Below are 23,277 nucleotides of genomic sequence, written 5' to 3'. Positions count from 1 at the left end.
ATACCACTGACACCTCTGAAGGTTCTGCAGCAAATCCTTCCACCTCTTGAGGTTCTACAGCAGTACCATCCGTGAAAAGTGGGAGAGTTCAGAAACGATTCCTTCGCCCGCTACATAACCAGCTAAAAGTTAATTGCTGGGCACCACCACCACGCAAGGAGCTGAAGTGAACCCCGCCGCTTCAGGAGGTTCTGCAGCATGCGCCGCCACCTCTGGGGAAACTGCAGCGGGAAACACAGCAATGCTCGCCACTACCTCAGGAGGTTCTGCAGCATCAGCCATCACGTCTTTAGACAACATAGTGGACGCTGCCACCTCAGGAGGTTCTGTGGTGATGTATGCATCCCAAACACACCAAAAAGCGATCCCTATCATGGGAAGAACCTCAGACAGGGGAATCAGTTCAAGAACAGGATGGCTATAGTGAGTGGGTCTAGGGACAACAGCTACATGTGCAGACACAAGCGGTGCATCCGTCCCACTGGACACCAGACTGGGATACCGAAGGACTGACCATGAATATCTGGGTGCAACAGACAGGATGAGACAAGACTCTGTATGATCGGCTGTGATGTGACAAGGGTCTGGCAAATGAGCTGTGATGTGATAAAACTTGTTGCCTTGACTCATGAAGATCAATCGTAATTTGACTGGCTTCAGTAAGATTGACCGTGACTCGACTGAACTCAGGAAGATCAGCTGCGACTTGACCTTACTTGTGGAGGTCAGTAGGTGACTTGACGTGACTTTAGAAGAAATTTAACATCGATATGCCATTGAAAAAAAGCCACTCACATTCCAGATGAATTGCATTAAACTTTAGAAAAGAAAATTAAAGAGAAGAAAAATAATACATTTGTTTTTTTCAACAATTCAACAATTTACACCAATACAGGACTGAGTAATCTCTAAAAGGGACTAGAAATAACACCTTGAAAATTGTCATGCATTAAATGCTTCATCAGCCCATTCAGAAGGGTAACCTCTTTCTAAAAATGTCTTGCCTTCAGCTGTGTGAGGGTAATTATTGATTGTTCGATAAAATTTGCCTAAAAACACACACAAACACATATACTTTTAACATGCTTGTTGTCTTAAACTGCTGATGTTAAAAGTACGCTTCCCCCTTTACAATCTCATTTTGCTTAAAGCAGCTTAAGCAACATGCTTGTTGCTTATTGTTCATCTTGAGGTAACTCTCCACCCTTAATGTGATTATTAGCATGTTAGACACCTTAATTGGATGCTTAATTGGATCCACATTAACATGCTGTCGAATAAGACTTGCTGCTGTTAGAGGTGTATGCTTCCCCCTTTTATGACCATAGTTGCTAAGCAGCTCAAGCAACACGCTTGCTGCATGTCCTCGCTTGCTACATTTCCTGTCCAAAAAAAATTCCTAATGTGACTGCATCAACAATACTTTTACAAGAGATCTGCTATCCCCACTGGAAGAAGCAAGATTTCAAAAAGGGTTAAAGCATCCACATAACAATTGGCCATTTTACCCTTTATTCATATCTGAATGTAATCACGAAGCTAAGCTAAGTTTCTTATTTCATTCTCATTGTCTAATGCTATTATGGCAATTATGCTATTGTCAAATATTGCTCATGGTTTAAGACTAGTTGTCAGTAACATGTTTGTTTCCTAGGTACACTGTTACTCAAGGCTTATTGGTTGTATTTTGACACACCGGTAACATTAACGTTACCCAGTTAAACTTACCACAGCCGAGGCTTGTTTTTTTTAAATCTATTGTTTAAGGCTATCTGATATGCTACAGGCTTGCTGCTTAAGGTATTTTCCAACACGTGTTAAGGCATATCTAATGTTTATTATCTATCTAATGTTTGTGTTTGTGTTAAACCTGCTTGTTGTTTTAAGTTGGTACTGCAAGTGCTGGTACCCGGTTACACTTTCAACAGAAAGAAGCTAATGTTTAAGCTGTTGTTTAAGGCCACATGGTTGTTCTTGAAATATGCTTTTTACTAATGGCTCATCTAGTATTGGAAATGCTATTTCTTTAAGCTTCTCTGAATACTGCAACATGCTGTGATTAAGCAAGCAGCATGCTTGTTGCAAAGCTATCGAGAATATTGGTAAGGCTTTTTTTATTCATTTTTTGTCTACACTCATGTGGGTTGTCACATGCAGCTTTTAGCCCAAGTAGAATCTGCGATCCCTTATCCATTCATTGCTCGCTTATATGACTGGAGTATGCTGTGTTTGCTGCAAACTAGGCTGGCAATTTTAGTGGATTTTCTTCATCTTTTCAGGTATTGCATGAAAGGGGCTTGCTGCTCTTCTTAGCTGCTTATAGAGGAAAGCACCTCTTCGCTTCCTTCTTCTGTAAGGGGCTTCTGCCCCAGTCTCTGTTATTCCAGAAGTATATGCTTCTTTCAGAATGCATAATTTGTGGTTCGGGCGGTTTTGGCCTATAGTGTATTGGGGGGTTCGGGCCTAATGTTGTATTGGGGGATCAGATTGCTGCTCTCCCTGATCATCCATGACAGGCTGCATGGATGGGCAGAGAGTTTTTGACCTGAACAGAACGATACCTCCAAACCAAACTTTATGCTACTGATAATGGTCCTGACAGAAATTAAGCATTAGTGTTCATTCTGGCAGGTCACGAGTCAAGCTTGCATCAGCTTATTCTCAGCTGATCACATCTACATATAGGAATACGACACCTATCGTGGCATTCCTATATAAGCTCTAGTCAGTATTATTCAGGAGCAAATTACCCTCATCCATCCCCAACTCCTCCTTTTGCACAGTCAGGATTTGGCTTTCTGATGTTCCTTGCTGAATCAGCCTCCTTTTTCTTGAATAATATATACACAAATATCATCAAGTACATTAATATGTACTTGATATTCCCTAAACAGTGTTCATTGCTCCCTACTCCCTGAGCAGGGGAAATCTGTTGAAGTAAACTTCACTTCGGAACATTTATTCACAGGTTTGCGGTGTGACATCATACCTCTATAAATAAATACAATTTAAATCTAATACATTTACTCATGCATTTGGAAAATGGGCAGACTGGTTAGAGATGATATAAAGGCAACAGTAACTCACAAATCCACTGTTACAATACCATCTCTGAATGCACAAAACGTCAAACCCTAAACCAGATGGTCTACAGCAGCAGAAGACCACACCAGGTGCCGCTCCTGTCATTAAGAATGGGAAACGGAGGCTACAATTCGCACAGGCTCACCAAAACTGGACAATAGAAGATCGTGGAAAACATTGCCTGGTCTGATGAGTCTCGATTTCTGCTGCGACATTCAGATGGTAGGGTCAGAATTTTGTGTAAAGAACATGAAAGCATGGATTCATCCTGCCCTGTCTCCATGGTTTTTCTTGTCACACTTTGGGCCCCTTAGAACCGACTGAGCATTGTTTAAACGCCTTCCTGAGTATTGTTGCTGACCATGTCCATCCCTTTATGACCACATCTTCTGATGGCTACTTACAGCAGGATAATGCACTGTGTCACAAAGCTCAAATAATCTCAGACTGGTTTCCTGAACATGACAATGAGTTCACTTTACTCAGATGGCCTCCACAGTGATATCCTGGGGGAGGTTTTGTTCTCTCTTTTCAGTCTGTCATGATCATCATCTGGAGTGCCCATGAACTCCTATAGAGGGCACTCCACTCAGGACTCTTTTAACTCAGAGGGAGTGTCAGTCGCATTAAAAAAAGTTCACAGTTTAAGTCACAGTTTAATTTGTGGATTAATGCTTATTGGAGATGCAAACCGTTTCAATTGATTTAGTTCGATTTGGTGAACTGGTTCAAGAAGAACCGGTTAAATTGAATGATTAGTTTGCGAACCGGATATCAATACACTTGAATGTGCTCACAACAGACCCAGAGAAGACAATGCTGAATAAAGTCGTAGTTTTTGCTATTTTTGGACCAAAATGTATTTTCGATGCTTCAAAATATTCTAACTGACCCTCTGATGTCACATGGACTACTTTGATGATGTTTTTCTTACCTTTCTGGACATGGACAGTAGACCGTACACACAGCTTCAATGGAGGGACTGAGAGCTCTCGGACTAAATCTAAAATATCTTAAACTGTGTTCTGAAGATGAACAGAGGTCTCACGGGTTTGGAACAGCATGAGGGTTAGTCATTAATTACATAATTTTCATTTTTGGGTGAACTATCCCTTTAACTGCATGCCACTACTCTAGGATTCTTCTGTGCTCTCTGCCTTGGCTTCTCCTCTGCCTGGATTCTCAATTCCCACAGCAGCCCCTCCTGATTCCTCTCCTCACCTCCATGTACTGCACCAGCAGTGGCTTTCTATTACTGTCTAGCTGCCTCATCCCTGTTATCTCGGCTGGTGTTGCTCTGATTTATATGCGGTTCAGGACATTGCTCATCTCTCTTCTATATATATAACCCTAGGTTTAGGAGTCAAACTCTCTAACCACTAGGTGGCCTAGTGGTTAGAGAGTTTGACTCCTAACCCTAGGGTTGTGGGTTTGAGTCTTGAAACGGCAATACCATGACTTAAGGCACCAATCCCCAAATGCTCCTTGGGCACCGTAACATAAATGGCTGCTCACTGCTCCGGGTGTGTGTTCACAGTGTGTGTGTGTGTGTGCACTTCGGATGGGTTAAATGCCGAGCATGAATTCGGAGTATTGGTCACCACACTTGGCTGTTTGTCACGTATATTAGTTAGATATATAGTTATGTAGATGGGTAGTTCCGTGTCAATTAAACCCTTGCTCAAAATCCCTTGCCCAAAATTTTTATTTAATATATGTCTATATATAAATTATTTCTTTTTCTTTTTCTTTTTTTTTTGAAGAAACATGAACACATCTAGTGATGAATGCCAAATTATTAAATGTCATGGATGAAGTTTTGTAGAGGGAAATCAAAATGGCAATTTTCACCTGAGATTCAGAGCCAAATTACAGGGGGTTAAAAATGACTTCAGAAAGATGGCAGAATCATGATGTTTGTTTTTACACCGAGATTGGTAGGTCTGTTAGTAAAATCTGTTTACTTTAGCAATCTTTGTTGCATTATGTGCTAATGGTGACCATTAAAAAAAGGTAGGTTAAAGGGATCTTAAATAGGTTCAAACAAAATAAGGCATTAATATGTGCTTAATAAATACTAATAAACAGACAGCATGCTAGTAATATGCATGCTAAAATGCCTTTTTCCTGAAATTTGGTATTGCAGTTCTGTGAATATTGTTGGTACCTCTATGATACACTTGATGATAAACTGCTTGAGGTGTACTTTATTTTTATGCTGGAGAGGATATAAGAGTCTGCTAAATGATTTAATGTAAGTGAAGCTAATGTATACAGTATTGATAGCTGAAATTAGCATTTTAATGCCATGCCCCACACTTGAAATTATTCTTAAATGACTGACATGTGAAGAGCAGGCTGGTTAAAAAGATGATAATTCTCTCCTGCTCTTTTTGCTTTATTTAGGATGGCTAGAGGGGGAGGCCTACCTTCAAGCCCAGAATTAGGCTACGGAACTGGTAGTGATCGAGGGCCAAGTGGTGACTTTGGTATTCAACCAAGTGGAAACCCTTACAAAAAGCTAGTTAATGATGGACCTAGACATTCCCAGACTGGTTCTACACATCAATCTCAAATTCATGCTTCATCAGGACAAAGCCCTGGACAACATGCCTCCAGACGCAACCTCCAGGTGGACTTCAGCAGCAGCAGTGTGCGAACAGGCCTCTCACCATCAGTGTCTCCTGACAGAGCCAGTGCACCAACTTCACCATACTCAGTACCCCAGATTGCGCCGATGCCTAGCAGTAAGCTCTGTCCAGTTTGCAATACTACAGAGCTGACAAATGTTGATGGGTCATCAAACTTTAACAAGTGTACGCAGTGCCACACAACAGCGTGCAAGCAGTGTGGTTTCAACCCCAACCCACACCTTGCAGGGGTAAGAATTTGGAATAAATGGGATTCCTACTTCATACTTTTTTTTTTTTTTCTAATTGTTTAATTTGTGAATATTCAATTCTATCAAGTGTGTTTTCTGTGGCGTCCTTCTTTGTTCCATTTTTCCTTCAGTGTTGCAGGTATAAAAAGGCAGTGGAGCCAAGTGTTGTTTCCTCAAGGTTTATTGAAAGCTTTGGTTAAAAACACAACAACAACAATCAAATACATTTCTTCAGAAATCACTATTGCCTTTTAGAGATGAAGGCTATTCCATGTACTACTGTCTTGTAAAAATAAATTAAATTGAATCTAACCAAGAAAGAAAGAAAAATGGACAGTCCAGATGTTCAACAAGAGGATGAATTCATCAGATTCCAGTAGCAATGTCTTTTATGTGAACAATTAAACTGATCGTTTTTAATGTACTGGTTGATAAATAAAAATACAATTATGTATTTATGATTTTGACCGATCCAGATAATAGGCATTAACAACTAATTCAGTGACCGGAGTTGCAGTGCATGTGTTGTATAACCTATTTTTACACTTCCACAATAATATACAGTATACTGTAAAATAACAACACAATGAGAAGTCCTTGTAGATCAGTACTTTTACTTTTGACATTTTAATAAATACAATCTGCAAAAGGAATTAAATATTAGATGGCAAATTATATAGATGGATACATCTAAGTTTGAGGCGTTGAATGGTTTAATCAACATAAGTCCGTGAGAAGTGCACATCAAGCCAATAGCTCTGGGAGATGCCCAAATATCCTACTAAATTCACTGCTATAATCCAAAAGGTCTGCACAGTGAGAAGATTTTCACATGCATTCACTGTAATTTAGAAATTTAATGTGTCCTTGGTCAAATAAAGTATCTTTGTATTAATTTATCAAATACAAAAAAAAAATAATTAATGAATAAAAGTGATTCCAAGCATTTAAATTGAGTGTACACCTGTTGCAGTAATGCACTAACACGTGTTTCTTCAACAGGTGAAGGAGTGGCTCTGTTTAAACTGCCAGATGCAGCGGGCTTTGGGAATGGATATGACTACACCACGTTCCAAGAGTCAGCAGCAGATACATTCTCCTTCTCATCAACCTAAGGCTGACCCCATACCCAAGATTCAACCCTCAGCTCAGCCCACACCGCAGCTACAAACCAAAATGCAGACACAGATGACAGTTCAGCCTCAGACTCAAACTCAAGCTTTCCCTGGGATCCAGAAACAGATGGGTCCTACTGGACCTAACCAGACTGCACTTCACACCGGTCTCCAGACAAAAATAGAACAAGGTTCCCAGTCAGGGTCCAAGGATACCCAGAGGTGGCGAGGGGAGGTATTGGGACCAAAAAGTCCAGAAAGGGTAGCCCAAACAGGACGGATTCCTCACCCAGGGGCAGTGCCTTTACCTGGCTTAGCAAAGGCACAATCACAGTCTGATCTGGGGCACAGCAGTCCAGTACGGTTTGGAGGTCAACCTGATAAGGCCCGAAGTCTTGGAAACTCCCCAGCTCATCACCCACCATCCCATGAGGCACCTCAAGATGGTTTAACTAAGCTATTTGGTTTTGGGGCATCTCTTCTAAATCAGGCAAGCACCCTTATTTCTGTTGATCCTCTTCCTGGATCCTCATCGCACCCCTCACCTGCCCGTAACCAGAGTGCCCAAGGGACAAAGGTGATCTTTAGTGATGCTAATGCTGGAGCTAGTGCTAAAACTACAGCAGGACCTCCTGGCACTGCCAAAACAGGCCCAGACGGAGTTACATTCCCCAAAGGCCCTGGAGCCCCTCTCCAAAAACAGCCTCTGCAGCAGCAGTCACCAGTGCACCATCAAAAACAGCAGTTACCGACACACCATCAGACAACACCACAGAAGCAGCCACCACAGCAGCAGCCTCCACCTCAGCCAGTTACCAGTCAGAAACCAGATGTTACATGCCCATTATGCAAAACTACGTTCAATGTTGGAACAACAGAACCACCAAACTACAGGTCTTGCACCCAGTGTCATACAGAGGTGTGCAATCTTTGTGGTTTCAATCCCACACCACATCTGCTGGAGGTAAGGAGCTGCACAGATCTTACTTACATACTGTATGTAATAGACTGGCGCTATTCCTTATGTTTGTTTCTTCTCTCTGATTCCCACCTTTTTCTCTCTTAAGTCTCACTTAAATCCTTTTTTTTTGTTTATTTATTTTTAATTTTGATGAGGACAAAACATTTTGAATTTTATTCTTATTTCTTTTTTTTGTTTGTTTAGTTTTGATTGCCAACCAAATTCAGAAAAAATATCATACATACATTCCATTCCACTCATATACATATATATAAAATAAAAAAAATGGGCAGAAAGCATCTTTTCGTTTTCTGCTGACAGTTATGTGTATGGTGGGAATCATAAATGATGCGCGTAGAGTAACTGTGTTCACAAAGAGAGGCCCAGATATCAGTGTTGTGTCTCATGCATGGCTGTTGTTCTCTAATTTTGAATCAGTTTACAAATCGCTGCAACTTTATGACCGGTTACATAAAATGAATGTGCCATGTTCTTGTGTTATGTGAGAGAGCCCAGCTATAATCAATAAATATAGTTTGTATAGATGACCTACAGCATCACGTGTCGATATAAGCAAGCACAATTATGTGAAAGTCAGCTCTAAAAGTATACTGAAGTGTGTGTAGTGCTGGATTAAGGCATAGGTGACAGCTATGAAGACCACTGACACCCTTCACAAGGAGTGTAAGTCACAAAAATGCATTGCCAATAAGCTGGTTGTTCACAGAGTGCTGTTTCCAAGCATGTTAACACAAGGCTGAGTGGAACGAAAAAGTATGGAAGAAAAAGATGCACAACCAACTGAGAGAACCGCAGCCTTATGAGGATTGTCAAGCTAACTGTTTTCAATAATTTTGGCACCTGCCCACACTGCCAAAAGCACCAAGAGTTGGTTAAATGACCATGGTGTTGGTGTGCTTGACTGGCCAGTAAACTCACCAGACCTGAACCCCAGAGAGAATCTATGGGCTATTGTCAAGAAGAAGATGAGAAACATGAGACCAAACAATGCAGATGAACTGAAGAACACGGTCAAAGAAACCTGTGCTTCAGACCACCTCAGCAGTCCCACAAACTGATTAACATACTTTCCAGAAGGCCAACAATTCACTAAATGTTTATTTATTTATTTTTTTATTGGTTTTATGAAGTATTCTAATTTGTTGAGATTGGTGGGTTTTTGTACAATGTGAGCCAAAATAATCACAATTAAAAGAACCAAAGACTTAAACTACTTAAATCTGTGTGCATTGACTTTAATACATGAGTTTCACAATTTGAGTTGAATTACTGAAATAACATTACAAAGCACCTGTATATACATTTGTTTGTGTGTGTGTGTGTGTGTGTGTGTGTGCATATATATAAAATCTAACATCTTTTTAAATGACAATAGATTCTGACTATATATATATACTAGCCATCTAGACGTTCTGGAGAATCCAGTCCATCCGACGGCCATCTGCCTGGCTGGTTCATCATCCAAGAAAGTGTCAGATTAAGTGACATTGACGGCCAACAGACTGGGTGCTAATGCGATCCATTTTTACTGATAAGAAATCAAAACTGATGCGAAGGAGATGGGCTCGTGATGGCAAGCAAAAGACATGAAGATAAGGCAGTTGTTAAGGGTGGGGGGGTGTAGACATAGTCTCAGGAAAATATTTGCAGGAGTCTCATTTTTCATGAATCTTCTTCAGATTTGAAATAGAAACTCATGAGACATGTGGCTTTCAACCCATGCTCCAGGACTGATTTAATGTATTTTTATATATAATAAAAAGAAATTCTGTGTGGTAAAAATTTAAGACACTTCAGTGTCTATAACTTTTAATATTGTTGAGGATTATCAAATCTGGTTGATAAAGCGTAAAGCCCAAAGAGTCTTCTTTCCAAAGACACCAAAATTATGTGTGTAACAAACATAAGTAAATTTTAAGTTAGGTAGGGCACTTTCATCTGTGAATCCCATAATGGGGGTGCTGGCTAACAGGTTAACCCTTGTGTGCTTCTCATTTGCGAGTCACACTCATGGTCTTCGTGGTCAAAAGTAACCGGACACCTGACACCTTTTTTTTTCTTCATTAAAATCAATCATGCATATTTTTGTTCAATAATATATATATTTTAGAGAGTTTTATGGTCATAATATTTAGGCAATATTTATCAGAGTTTACTCCTTCTGGGCCTGATCTGATTTTAACCTCTTATTTAAGTTTTCTGACTCATTTTGGCTATATGTTAATTTGAGTGTGTATAATGGTGTGTGTGTGTAAGTGAATGTGCTTGTTTTGCACTCTTGATGTTTTAGTTTAAACCCTTTCTTGCTGTTGACTTTTTTTACTTTATTGTAGCTAAATTATTGATTATATTTTACATAGATGCTGTGTTACGGGCACACCAGTTCATAGGGGTGTGTGTGTTCAAGTGTGCATATGTTCATGCGTGTGTTGATTGTGCACTCTAGATGTTGTAGAGTTTCACCTCTTAATTGCTTTGCAATTCTTTTCTGTATTTTGGAGTATTTGTAGACTGTACACATAATTTTCTGTATTTTCTTTCTTTTTTTAATTTCCTATGGTCATTCATTTTTGACTATTTACATTTAAATTTATTTATTTAGCTGGCGCTTTTATCCAAAGCGACTTACAATTGCTATATATGTCAGAGGTCGCACGCCTCTGGAGCAACTAGGGTTTAAGTGTCTTGCTCAGGGACACATTGATGTCTCACAGTGGATTCAAACCCGGGTCTCCCACAGCAAAGGCATGTGTCTTATCCACTGCGCCAACACCACCCATGTGTTCAAATACCAAGTGCCAATAAAGTCACCATGTTTTGTACCATTCCAATGAGGCTAAGATTTTTAAATATTCAAAATATAAAATACTTTGATGACCGAAGACCACACAAGAGTTAACTAAACACTAACAAAAACTAGACTAACAAACATACATACACTCATGCATACATAAAAAAGGGGAGCAAAGTGGATGAAAGAAATCATTAGAAGAACAGGGAAAAAAGTCATGGAAGAGGAGTGAAACTATCAGCACTGTTTGTTTTGTTAAATGTACAACACTTGCATTGCTTTGGTAATTGACGAGTGTCCGAATGTAGTCTCAGATAAAAGTCTTGATGGTTTCAGGGTTTTGGGACTTGTGATCAAGTTCTTCTGGGATTGAAGAGTGAAGAATACCAAAGATGTTCTAACTCGATGGTGATTCGAAGTTTCTTCTCAGGTAGAAAGTGTAGAAGAGCTAAGAGAGATAGCAGCTGGGATCCTATTACCTTTGGTGAATGAAAATTCATGCCCGAATTTGTTGGAGCCCACCAAGGACGCCAGCACAGGCTCAGGCTCTCCACATGGGCAGTAATCAAAAGTTTCAGCAGAATACCAAGCGCAGAATGGTGTGTGAGCCCTTTAAAGTCTGGGAAGAGGGACACCACTGAGGATGAGCTTGACCAATGAGAAAGGCTGAATTTCCAAGCGGGAGGTTGGAAATATTGGAGAATTTTATGACCCTTTTGTCTGAGAGCATTTTTTTAGAGTAATTTGCATATGCAGTTCGACTGGGTGTTGATGCAAAAACTACTAAAGATTCTTAGAACACTAATATTTTGCCTATGTAGCAAAATAATATACACTCTCGTTTAGATCATCAGAAGATGAATTCATAGATCCTAGACATGGTATAGGTAAAATTACATGAAGTAGTGGTTCTATCATACGCATGCATAAAAGTGTATACAATACAAAAGACAATATACAAGAACTTTAAAAACATACACAATGGCCTGAAGAATATGTGTGTCCATTCACAAAAAGTCAATTTTTATGGGCATTATGTTTTTCCTATGGTTGAAAGATGGTGAGAAGGAGAATTGTCGACATGCCATTAGGTTATAAAGTTTATCTGCTCTGGCTGAGGTGTCCTTTTTTCCATGGTAGCGAGGAGCCTGGGGTCGTTCACAGACATGCTGGCACACAGTATACTTATTGGGTGAGGGGTCTTCCCAACATGGTTGGGAATCTCGCAGAAAGAAGACCACTCGGTGTGCTCACCCTGATGCCATGACGGGGTCGTGAACACACAGCCATTGAATCCTAGGATGTCTTTGTGCTTGGGAAAATCGATTACATAGAGAGATATAGATTCCTGGTGAAATAAACCAACTTGATGGGTTAATGACTTGGTCTGTAGAAATATTCCATTGCCAATTGAAGTGTCCTTGATGGCTTTAATCTTGATAGATGAATTGCATGGTTGAGTGGGTATTTTATATTTCTTGATGATATCTTTATCGATGAGGTTTAATGCGGCTCCAGAGTCAATCATCGCTGTTAATGAGACGGACATGTCTTCAGTATGTAAGGTAAGGGGCAGTTTGAAAGTCTGGTTACTAGGTAAAGAGAAATGTTCCAAATTTACCTTCGTGGAGATTTTAACCTTGTGTGGGCATCCCTCACAGCGATGGACAGGTTCACCGAAACAATAACAGAGACGTAGTTGCCGTCGCCTTGATCTCCCGCTCTCAGATAACTTGGCAAATCCAACTTGCATTGGTTCCTCATTGAACTTAGATGTAGGTATGGCTTGGGTAACACTTGAGGTAACAGGCGGAAATCTCTCTCATACTGTATGCCTTCTTGGTGGTGTTTGTCTCATCAGATAATCGATCTTGATAGTTACAAAGTCAGTAAACAATAAACTTTCTCCTTTACATACTAATTCTGCCTGTAGGTCAACGTTGAGCTTCTCTGGAACACAGCTTTAAGAGAAACATCATTCCATCCACTCTGAGCAGTGAGCGTACGAAAAAAGATGGCGTACTCAGCAGCTGTTCTGTTGCTTTGGGACAATTGCAGAAAACTGGGTTGATATATCCTTGCCCCCTGCGGGATATTCAAACACTTCTTGTAGTTGTTGGATGAAGTAGTCAAACGATCTTCTAAGTCACATATCAGTGTCCCAAATAGCCAAAGCCCATTCAATCACCTTTCCAGAAAATAGTGACATCATGACAGCACATTTCTTCTCATCATGATTAAACTTGTCTTCTTGGTTATTAAAGTAAATCTTCACTTGTTGAACAAAGCCTCTACATTGATCAGCAGAACCATCAAACTTATCCGGTAGTTCGAAACTCACCACCCTAGGCATGGTTGATGGGAAAGACTGGATGTAGTTCGTCAAGTGTTCATGAAGTTTGCCGAATCTATCTTGGTACCCCTTTAGAACTTCACTTTGATTAAGTGAATGCTGCTTGCAGGCTGGATACAGCTGAGGCTAAGTTTTCTTTAACGAGGAAGCTGAGGCAGTATTAGAATCCATTTGCAGAAGTTTATTAGGGAAGGATCTTAGAGACAGAGCCATTAAACCAGGCAGAGAGTCAGTACCATAATAACAGTCCAATCTTTCAACATACACAAGGGGAATTCAAAAGGCAGAGACAAGTAGGCAGGTGGATGGGTCAAACACAAACATCAGTCCAATCAGGCAGTAAATCCAATGGGGCAATCCAATTAACAAGAATGTGAAAACAGGCGAAATCATACACAAACAGGCAGTCAGAATAATCGATAGGAAAACACTTGGTAAGGCTGGTAAACTGGCAAAATTAAATTAAACTGACTCCACGCTTTTGAATGGTATATGTATAATGTTACAAAAGCTTTTTATTTGAGATAAATTCTGATCTTTGGATCTTTCTTACTGTTCAAAAACTTTTGACTGGTAGTATATGTACAGTATGTAGCGTATCACACTCATATCACATCATGTTTTGGATAAGAATAAAATATCAGGTCCGACAATATCGTGTCATTTTTAATTGACGTTCCCATTGGCCCATGGAAACACATTTGACTTGACTTTGCTAAAAAAAATTTGAGGGAAGCATTTACGTTTTATTAAAAAGTGTTTGCATATACTACACTCATGGTGTGCACATTAGGATAGGTTAGATGCCTGCCTCTGTTGCGAGTCCCTATCAAGCACTTTACTGATTCAACTACTCTCTTCTTCTCCTCCTGCTTGGCTCTTTGTTCTTGATAAAGCTGCTGTGAAAATGTGGCTAAAGTAGATGAGGAAGAAGTTGGAGTGAAGCAATTTTTATATAGGCAGAGCAAAATATTTGATAATTCCATCTATAGTTCAATGTGATTGGATGTTTACACTGTCAATGCAGGAGACAAACCAATGGGCCACTGGCTGCTCACTGTCCCTGCGTGATGGTCCTCGCATTCTGTCGGCCTTATAAGTGTTGACCCACCGGGAAAATGCCTTGTATGCCTGATTACCAATCCAAAAACAATGCCATGCAAATGCTAGGAGATGCCTGAAAAAAAAAAAACCCAGCTGAGAGAAAGGTCTGTTAGTCGTGATTTGGTGAAGAGATCTCTTGTGAACATATTTACATTAACATTCTGATTGTTTATAGTAAAATTTGATTAATTGGTCTTAAATTATTGATGTTTTTATTAATCTACTTGAGAGTGTGAACCCTGAGATGGTATTTATGAATTAAAATCTCACACTCTCTTGCATGGAAACACTCTTGGAGTCTCTCCAGTGAAGTATGTAATACCGGAAACCAGACACACCAAGAGAAGGTCAAATCTGCGCTGCTCAATTCAGTGGTTTTCCCACAATAAGTTATCTACAACACCTCGGCAGCATGACATGAGCCAACTGTAGAAATTCTTATCATACATTTTAAATATACTGCAGGTGCATAGTAAATCAGTGCTAATCCTAGCCTTTTGGGAGCCCTTAAAGCTTAAAAGGGGGGTGAAATGCTATTTCACGCATACTGAGTTTTTTACACTGTTAAAGAGTTGGATTCCCATGCTAAACATGGACAAAGTTTCAAAAATTAAGTTGTACGTTTGAAGGAGTATTTCTGTTCCATATCACATCATGTTTCAGACGTTCACTGATCAGAGCGAGAGCGTCACGAAATATCACAAAAGGAGTGTGTTTTTGGTTGCCAGGGCAAGACAACCCGGCACAGATTACCAAAAGAGAAACAGCATTAAGGGACCAGTGGATGGAGTTTATTTTTACAGAGCATCAACGGAGTTGTGCAAGTGTTTGTGTTCGTTCCCTGCATTTCGAAGATGCTTGTTTTACAAACAAGGCCCAGTTTGACGCCGGATTTGCACATCGTTTATTTCTTAAGGATAATGATAAGTCCCAACGAAAAAGGGTCACGATCGTGTGTTGGAACCGCAGGCGGTGAGTAAAACTGCTTTCCGCACGGTAAAGTCACAGCTTCCAGATGCTCTCAACGCAAAAGCCTACTGGTGCTCATGATTCTTTAGCTCCGCCCACACGTCAAGCTTCCAGCCGGTCGTGTTTTTCCGGGAAAAATCGGTGCAGACTATCTTTCTCTTATGAATATAATAAAACTAAAGACTTTTTGGAGTTATGAAGGATGCAGTACTACTCTATAGGTAACCAAGATTAACAGGATATTGAGTGAAAATGAGCATTTCACCCCCCCTTTAACTTTGTGTTAGGACCCCCCATTAGTGTATTTATGCCATACAAACTGATCCCCTTACCCTATGCTTAGGTCTATTGTGAGCAAACAAATAGACATATGAACATGATTTTAATGTTTTAAGCATTCCAAATGCATCAGTGCTTTGAGAGGGAGTGCCAGTAAATGCTATCAACGTATCAAGACCACACAAGATGCACTGTGCTAGACACATACTGAGCCCTTGGCATATGTCCAGTGATCACCATGATGCCTCCATGTACTGCAAAGCATCCACCACATACAAACGATTAGATATGCACCTAACAGTGCTGATGTATGTTAAGGTGTGTGTTCCCTGCCGCGTGTGTGCACTTTGGATGAGTTAAATGCTGAGCATGAATTCCGAGTATGGGTCACCTGTATGTCAAGTCACTTTCACTTTCTCACTTATCTAGAACATTTTTTAAATTAATACTGTGAAATGCAAGATGTATTTTATGTCTGTTTATTTTAGCAAATTTGCATTGATTTGAGAAGGCTAATTTGATCAAACATAATGCTCAACTCACACTTTCTGCCGCTTGGTCGTTCCTTTAAAAAAACAAAAACTTGAATTTTACAAACATAAAATGTTCCAAACATATTTATAAAATTAACTTAATAAAGAAACAAAAATAAATATGACCACTTTGCTATTAAAAACCAAAACGGAACTATTTTAATAGATGTGTAATGGGGAAGAGAGAGAAAAAAGACATGGTATCCAGCTGGACTTGGGCCGAGAATTCACATAAGCTGTTTGACAAAGGCCAAAGGGCTCTATTTGTTACCTTGTTTCAATTAAAAGTTCCCCCCAGCTCAGTGGGCCCATATTCACCCGCATGCCCTGACGCTACGCCACTGCCTATGTCATTCAATATATACACACACACCCACACACACACACTTTTTTTATATAATGCTTCTATAATGAGGCACTTAAGGAGTCTTATTTGAAAACAGACATGGTCATTATATAACTGTATCACCTACACAAACCATTGTGCTTGCAACAAATTGATTTGCAACAAGTTAAACAGCATTGTTTAATTTACCTTCTGTGGGTAATTGCATTGGTGACTACAATATTATTTAGTGATGTCCGATTCGTGAACAAATCTTTCAATTTAACCGGTTAAATTGAACAATTACTGTTTTCAAGTCGTTTGAAACGATTTGCGTCTACAATAAGCATTATTCCACAAAAGACTTAAGCTGTTAACTTTTTTAACGTGACTGACATTCCCTCTGAGTCGGAATAAACCAATATCCCGGAGTCGGTTTTTGGATCACCAGTACACTAAACTGAGAACCGTTTCTGTCGGATGTGTCCGATTTGAAAACTCGCTGCTCTCTGTAGGCACAACGAAAGAAAGGGTTAGCCGAGTCTTGCGGAGACATCTCTAACCTCTCTGTTCGCTTGCGAGTAACCAGAGCTGCTCAGCCCATGACAAGAGATTGCAGGTGTGTCTGCTCGGTTTCCAGGGCGACGCTGACGAGAGCTCGGGACATGTGTCACCCCCCCCCAAGCGTCATCCTGTTCCTATGGAGAAGCGGGGGATCGGGGGAGGGCGGGGAGTGGACACTGACAGACCTGCGAAAGCTGCCCATATTCGGGAGAGTGCATTGGCTTTGGTGTTGGCCATCCCCACTCAGTGTTGCATGGTGAAGTTGAAGTCCTGGAGCGCGAGGAACCACCGCGTCACCTTGGCATTCGTCTCCTTGGCCGGGCCATCCACTGTAGGGGAGTGTGGTTGGTTATGAGGGTGAAGTGGCGGCCGAGGAGGTAATACCTGAGCTCCAGAACTGCCCACTTGACGGCCAACGCTTCCCTTTCCACCGTGGCATATCATTGTTCTGCAGGGGTCAGCTTTTGGCTTATGAATATCACCAGGTGTTCCTCACCGTCGTGGCCCTGCGATAGGATGGCTCCCAACCCGGTGTCGGATGCGTCCATCTGCAGCAGGAAGGGGTGGTTAAAGTCGGGGGCTCAGTGGACCAGCTCCGTCGTGAGGGCTGCCTTTATCCGGTGGAACACCGCTTCCGTCTCGGGGGTCCCGGGGACCTTCTCCAGCTGCCCCTAACTGGTCAGGTCTGTCAGGGGAAAAGCTAAGGAGAAGGAGAAGTTAGGGATAAAGGGTTGCCGGTCAGGCCAGCCCGGCGTAGTTACTTCAGCACCCTCCACAGCCGCTCGAGATGGTCCTCCCAAGTCTCTGAATGAATGACGACATCGTCGAAGTAGGCCGCCGGAGGAGGACGTCCATCAATCATTGGAACGTGGACGTGGCCCTGTGTAGGCTGAAGGGAAGGACCCGGTACTGCCAGTGGCCACTTGGGGTAGAGAAGGCCGTTTTCATTTTCATTTTGGCCTGTTCCATTAAGGGGACCTGTCAGTAGCCCTTGGTGAGATCGAGGGTCGAGATGAACCGGGCCCTTCTAAAGCGGTCCAACAACTCGTCAACACGGGGCATTAAATTCGGAGACTTCGTTCAAGCAGCGGAAGTCGTTACAGAAGCAGAGAGTGCCGTCAGGCTTTGGAACCATGACGATGGGGCTGGACCATGGGCTGCATGATGGTTCAATTACCCATAACCTCAGCATCTCCTGTACCGCTTGCTCGATGGCGTGTCGCCGAGCCTCCGGGACACGGTAGGGACACTGCCGGACGATGGTCCCTAGTGGTGTGCTGACGTCATGCTCCAAGACTTGGGTCCATCCAGGCTGGGGGCAGAACACATCGGGAAACTGACTGACCAGGTGTTGCAGCTCCGACTTCTGGGCATCGGATAGTTGGGGATCCATATCAACAACCACGGGAGTCAAGCTGGTGTAGTCTGAGAGCTACATCTGGTCCCAGTCCCAATTATCTTCAGCCCCCACTCAGCGCAACATCTGCTTGAGGGACTGATTGAAGCGCTCGACGATCCCGTCGGTCTGGGGGTGGTACACCGTGGTGCAGAGCTTGCAGACGTCTGCCATCATCTGGGACATGAACGGGGTGCCCTGGTCAGTCAGAATCTGGGAGGGGATGCTGACCTGACCGAAGAGGAAGAACAGCTCCTGGGCAATGGCCTTCGTGGTGGCTTTACGAAGGGGGATGGCCTCAGGGTAGCGGGTGGCATAATCCACGATGACGAGGATGTGTTCATGCCCCCAGACAGACTTCGGCAGTAGCCCCATCAAATCCATTCCTCCTTGGGCCACGCCTCCCGCCATGATCTCGAACATCTGGAGATACATCGTTACATCATTGTGCACTGTCATCCTGGGTAATAGCTGCATTGCCTGGACGCGGGAGTCAGGTAGCAGAGTTTGTGGGGCAGTGGCGAGACGGAGCTCGGCCAGCTCACGTTTGGTTTCCCCTTGCCAGGAGGCCATGTGCTCCATAATTTGCTGCTGGCGGATGCTCACCTCGGTGAGGTGCTTCAGCAGTTCTTCCATCGTTGGGGGAGGAGCGCAACCTGGGGAACCAGAGAAGATGCGTGAGACAAGAAGCGTGGAGGGGAAAAAACAAACAAAAACAAACCAAACCAACAGTAGAAACGCCATGTGGGAAGGGGTCGTCGGTGTCCTCTTCACTGTCCTGCCCACATTCTCCACCAGTGTGGCGGGGTGAAGAAGGACACGACTCGAGGATGGAGGTAAGTTCCCCGAAGGGTGGATTTTATTAAAGGAGGGGTGGTGAAATGGTGTTGTTGTGAGGCGGCTTGGTGCTCAGCTTCCTCGTTAGTGGTGCACTGGTGCAGTGTGGGTCCGTCCTCTCCCATGTGCGTTGGGGCTGGTGGTCACACGCTGCTCTCTGTAGGAACAACGAAAGAAAGGGTTAGCTGAGTCTTGCGGAGACATCTCTCACCTCTGTGTTCGCTTGCAGGGTTTAAGTAACCAGAGCTTGATGGGGCACAGGTGTGGCCGCTCAGCCCGTGGTTTCCAGGGCGACGCTGATGAGAGCTTGGGACACATGTCACAATAACTATATTTTATTTTTATTTTTTTAAAGATGAATATATCCAATATATTTTGTTAAATTGTAGAATATGTTAGATTATATAGGCCAAAGGGGTTTTCAGGGAAGTTGGACAATAATTAAGATTCTGACTATGTTTAATAGGAATAAGGGATGATTTATGAAATATCTGTACTGTATTTATAGTTAACGATGACACATTCACAAATTGAGTTTGTAGTAAACAGAACATGAACACGAGTAGAGCAGCTGATGATACTGAACTTTCAAGTCAAGAACCGGTTGCATTCTGTCGAGCGCGTCCGATTTGAGATCCGATGAGCTGATGATACTGTGCATGCGTGATTCAGTGTGAAGCAGACTGACACACAGTGAACAAGACTTAAATCCTTGTATGCACATTATTGCTGTTATTGTATTTGGGTCCGTTGTTGCAACACTGAATTGTAAACCTTTCATGATTATGAGGTTTTTAACTAACTAAATTTATGATTACTGACTTTAAATATTTGAATGTTTGATAGACTTGACGCCATTATGTCTTCGCCAATGACGACATTACATAGAGCGTAAAAGAACCGGTGAACCGTTTTTTTTTTTTCAGTCAAACCATCCGAAAGAACTGGTTCGTGGAAAAGAACCGAATTTCCCATCACTAATATTATTTCTCCTCACATTGACGCCACAAACTTGGAATAGTAATCCTCTCATAGTACAGTTATAAAAACCAATGGGCAAATTATTATGATTATTTATATTAATTTATATTATTTAAATGCATCTTCCTTTGTACACCTGGAGTGGCACCCCTCATTACGCTGGCTCCATCAATATGATTAGGAGATGAGTTTATTCTTCTGATCCTCTGGAAAGATGAAAACAAGACACTCTTTTAGTGCTGTAGCTATGGAATCGGCTGTAGTTGAACTCAGAGGAATAAACAAGAACAACAACAACAAAAACCTCTCCTGTACGTTGCTTTTAGCATCAATGTACCGCAGCACAAGCACAAGTTGACACTGTGTGGCAATATCGGTGGTCTCGTTGGCCTGGATTAAGAGAAAGTTGTTGCTCTGTGCTTCTTGGATTATATGCTCCCTAACAACAGACAACATACAGTTCAACATCTCGTTCCGTATGGTTTTCAAAGTTCCCTTATACACAGTGGAATTCTCAAGATGCTCTTTCAAAACTCCATCAAGAAAAGCAACAAAATCGACCAGGACACAGAATATCCTGGGATTGTCTGATGTCTTACTCTCATCATGGCCACACAAAGCCAGCTCAAACACACCACAAAATTTCACACAGTCTTATTCTAGACAGGATGTGTCTATTTTTTGTGAACTCTTCATTCATTGTGCTTTCTAAAGCTAATTCTGTAGCCTTAATCTAGCTGTTTAGAAATGCTCTTTCATCTTTTCTTGAATTTGTTTCCAAATTAATTAGTTCCTGTCTGTCAACTGACATCTGATGAGCTGCTGATGAGCAGAATCAGAGTTGTTGAGAACGGTCCAATCACATGAGGCCAAACATATAAAAACAATATCGATTTGCTCTAACAACAAAAGTGGGAGGGTTTAGGGTGCAGAGTGCTGCGCCCAAAGAACAATTTGAAACAAACCAATCAGAGCTTAGCCTCAAATCACATGCTTTTCAAAACTTTGTTTACCTACATAGACACTCACTCACCCCGAACACGCATATGAAAAGAATATAGTTTTGATTTTTTGATTTTCAATAAATTATAATTCACAGTAGAATAATATGACTAAATTATTTTATTTAGTTAATATTTGGGATATATATTTAACTTATTGTTAACATATTAAAGGAGAATAACTTGAAGGGGGCCCCAGCACCCTCTACTGACCAGCTGTCACTGAGTTTGACCATATTTGTATAGCTGCAAGACTGATCTGAACTACAGGAAAATATGAAACAAAATACAATTCTCCACAGTACAAAGACATACAAGGCTGGTCAACTGGGGAGCGAAAATTTACCACAGGTGTAAGTAAGAGTATAAATGTGTGAGTGTGTGTCATACCTTGTTCCTCTGTCTATGATCCGTGATCCTGAGATATGCTCAATCATCTATGCAACCCCTACATAGGACAATCAGTTTGGAAAACAGATATCATACATTTTAGCCAAATTTGCTTTACTGTCTTTGTTGTGAGTAAGCACTTAGACTCTTAGCCTTTTTCACAGAGAATCGCTGAAAAAATTTTCTGATAATTGACCTATTACTGCACAATTTTGTTTATTAACACTGCCAGAGAATTCCTGCAAGTTGTTCTTTTAACCACACATATGCTGTACATTCTTAAATACTAAATGACATTGCTGCATCTAATTAACTCATTAAGAAGGAACACAGCATCCATCATCACACAAATTTGATGGCAATTGCTGAATCAAAGCCATTTTTATTTCCAAAATGTTTTAATTATTATTATTATTATTATTATTTCAATTTGATTGAAAAATTGTGACAGTAATTTAAATAGAAAAGGTACATCAAGAAAATAATGACTTAATTTAAATATGTAAGGATATGCAACTTCTTAATGAATATTTACTTGTATTTCTTCTTTAAAGTTTCATGAAATGATAATTCAACCTAGTTTGTTAGTGTATGTTATAGATCTCAATTCATCTATCTATATATAGACTACATACTGTGTTTGTGTTTGTGTGTGTGTGCGCGTGTGTGTGTGTGTGTATATCAACATACTTTGGATAAAAGCGTATTGTTAAATGTAAATACATGTTTTTTTTATTATTATTTTTTTATTTGATCTGATCTGTTACTCTCAATTGTACAATACAAAACATAAAACAAAAGAAAAAATCTGCTACCTTAGTTTTATTGTTAATGCAAAACTGTTCTTAGTTTTTTGTTACTTTTTTATATTTGTTAATTTGTATGTATATATATATATATATATATATATATATATATATATATATATATATATATATATATATATATACAGTGCAGACCAAAAGTTTGGACACAGCTTCTCATTCAAAGAGTTTTCTTTATTTTCATGACTATGAAAATTGTAGAGTCACACTGAAGGCATCAATCAAAACTATTAATTAATACATGTGGAATTATATATGGAATTACTGGAATATATATATGTACGTGTGTGTGTGTGTGTGTGTGTGTGTGTGTATTAAAAAATAAAATAAATACATTCCAATTTTGTGGTTTCTAAGTATTGAACTTAAACTTCCTTGTTTTGCAGAAGAAAGAATGGCTCTGTCTCAACTGTCAGACTCAGAGACTGATGTCTGGTGGCCTTGACCCTCTTCCAGTTCTACCTTCATCACCCAACTGTCAACCAGTGGGTTCACCTCAGCATCAACAAGTTTCCAGCAAGCAACAGCAAGGGCTTCAGACAATGCCATTACAGCAGAAACCTCCTATTTATCAACAGAGTGGTTTCTCTTCCCCCATAGTAAGACCAGCAAGCAATATAAAAACTTCTGCACAGTCTGCTACAGCTACAAAACCTCCTGTGTCTACCACTACTGCATTTACTGGCGAAGAAGAGAGAAAGGAAATTGCACCCAAATTAGATAAAGGGCCTGACCCTGACAATAGAGACAATAAACTTTCTCAAAAGAGAGGAACAACAGAGTCAATCAAGACACCTTCTAAAGATGAAAAGAAAGAATTACAAAGTGTTACCAAATGCTATGAGGTAAGCCATGGGGTCATAGTATT

The 23,277-nt window shown here is 40.9% G+C and overlaps 1 protein-coding gene across 3 annotated transcripts in view; it reads left to right on the top strand.

Annotated features, from left to right (window-relative positions):
- Positions 1 to 23,277, top strand: part of LOC128019169 (protein bassoon-like) — a 59,968-nt gene that overhangs the window by 10,022 nt on the left and 26,669 nt on the right. For all 3 annotated transcript variants that reach the window (XM_052605225.1, XM_052605224.1, XM_052605222.1), the window contains exons 2-4: positions 5,491 to 5,965; positions 6,968 to 8,044; positions 22,796 to 23,254. In XM_052605225.1, the coding sequence (XP_052461185.1) occupies positions 5,491 to 5,965; positions 6,968 to 8,044; positions 22,796 to 23,254 (2,011 nt within the window). The remainder of the gene's footprint in view (positions 1 to 5,490; positions 5,966 to 6,967; positions 8,045 to 22,795; positions 23,255 to 23,277) is intronic.

The sequence above is a fragment of the Carassius gibelio genome, chromosome A8, assembly GCF_023724105.1.
Source record: "Carassius gibelio isolate Cgi1373 ecotype wild population from Czech Republic chromosome A8, carGib1.2-hapl.c, whole genome shotgun sequence".
Taxonomy (NCBI): Eukaryota; Metazoa; Chordata; class Actinopteri; order Cypriniformes; family Cyprinidae; genus Carassius; species Carassius gibelio.
Note: the sequence above shows the minus strand (reverse complement) of the source record. Positions and strands in the feature narration are given on the sequence as shown.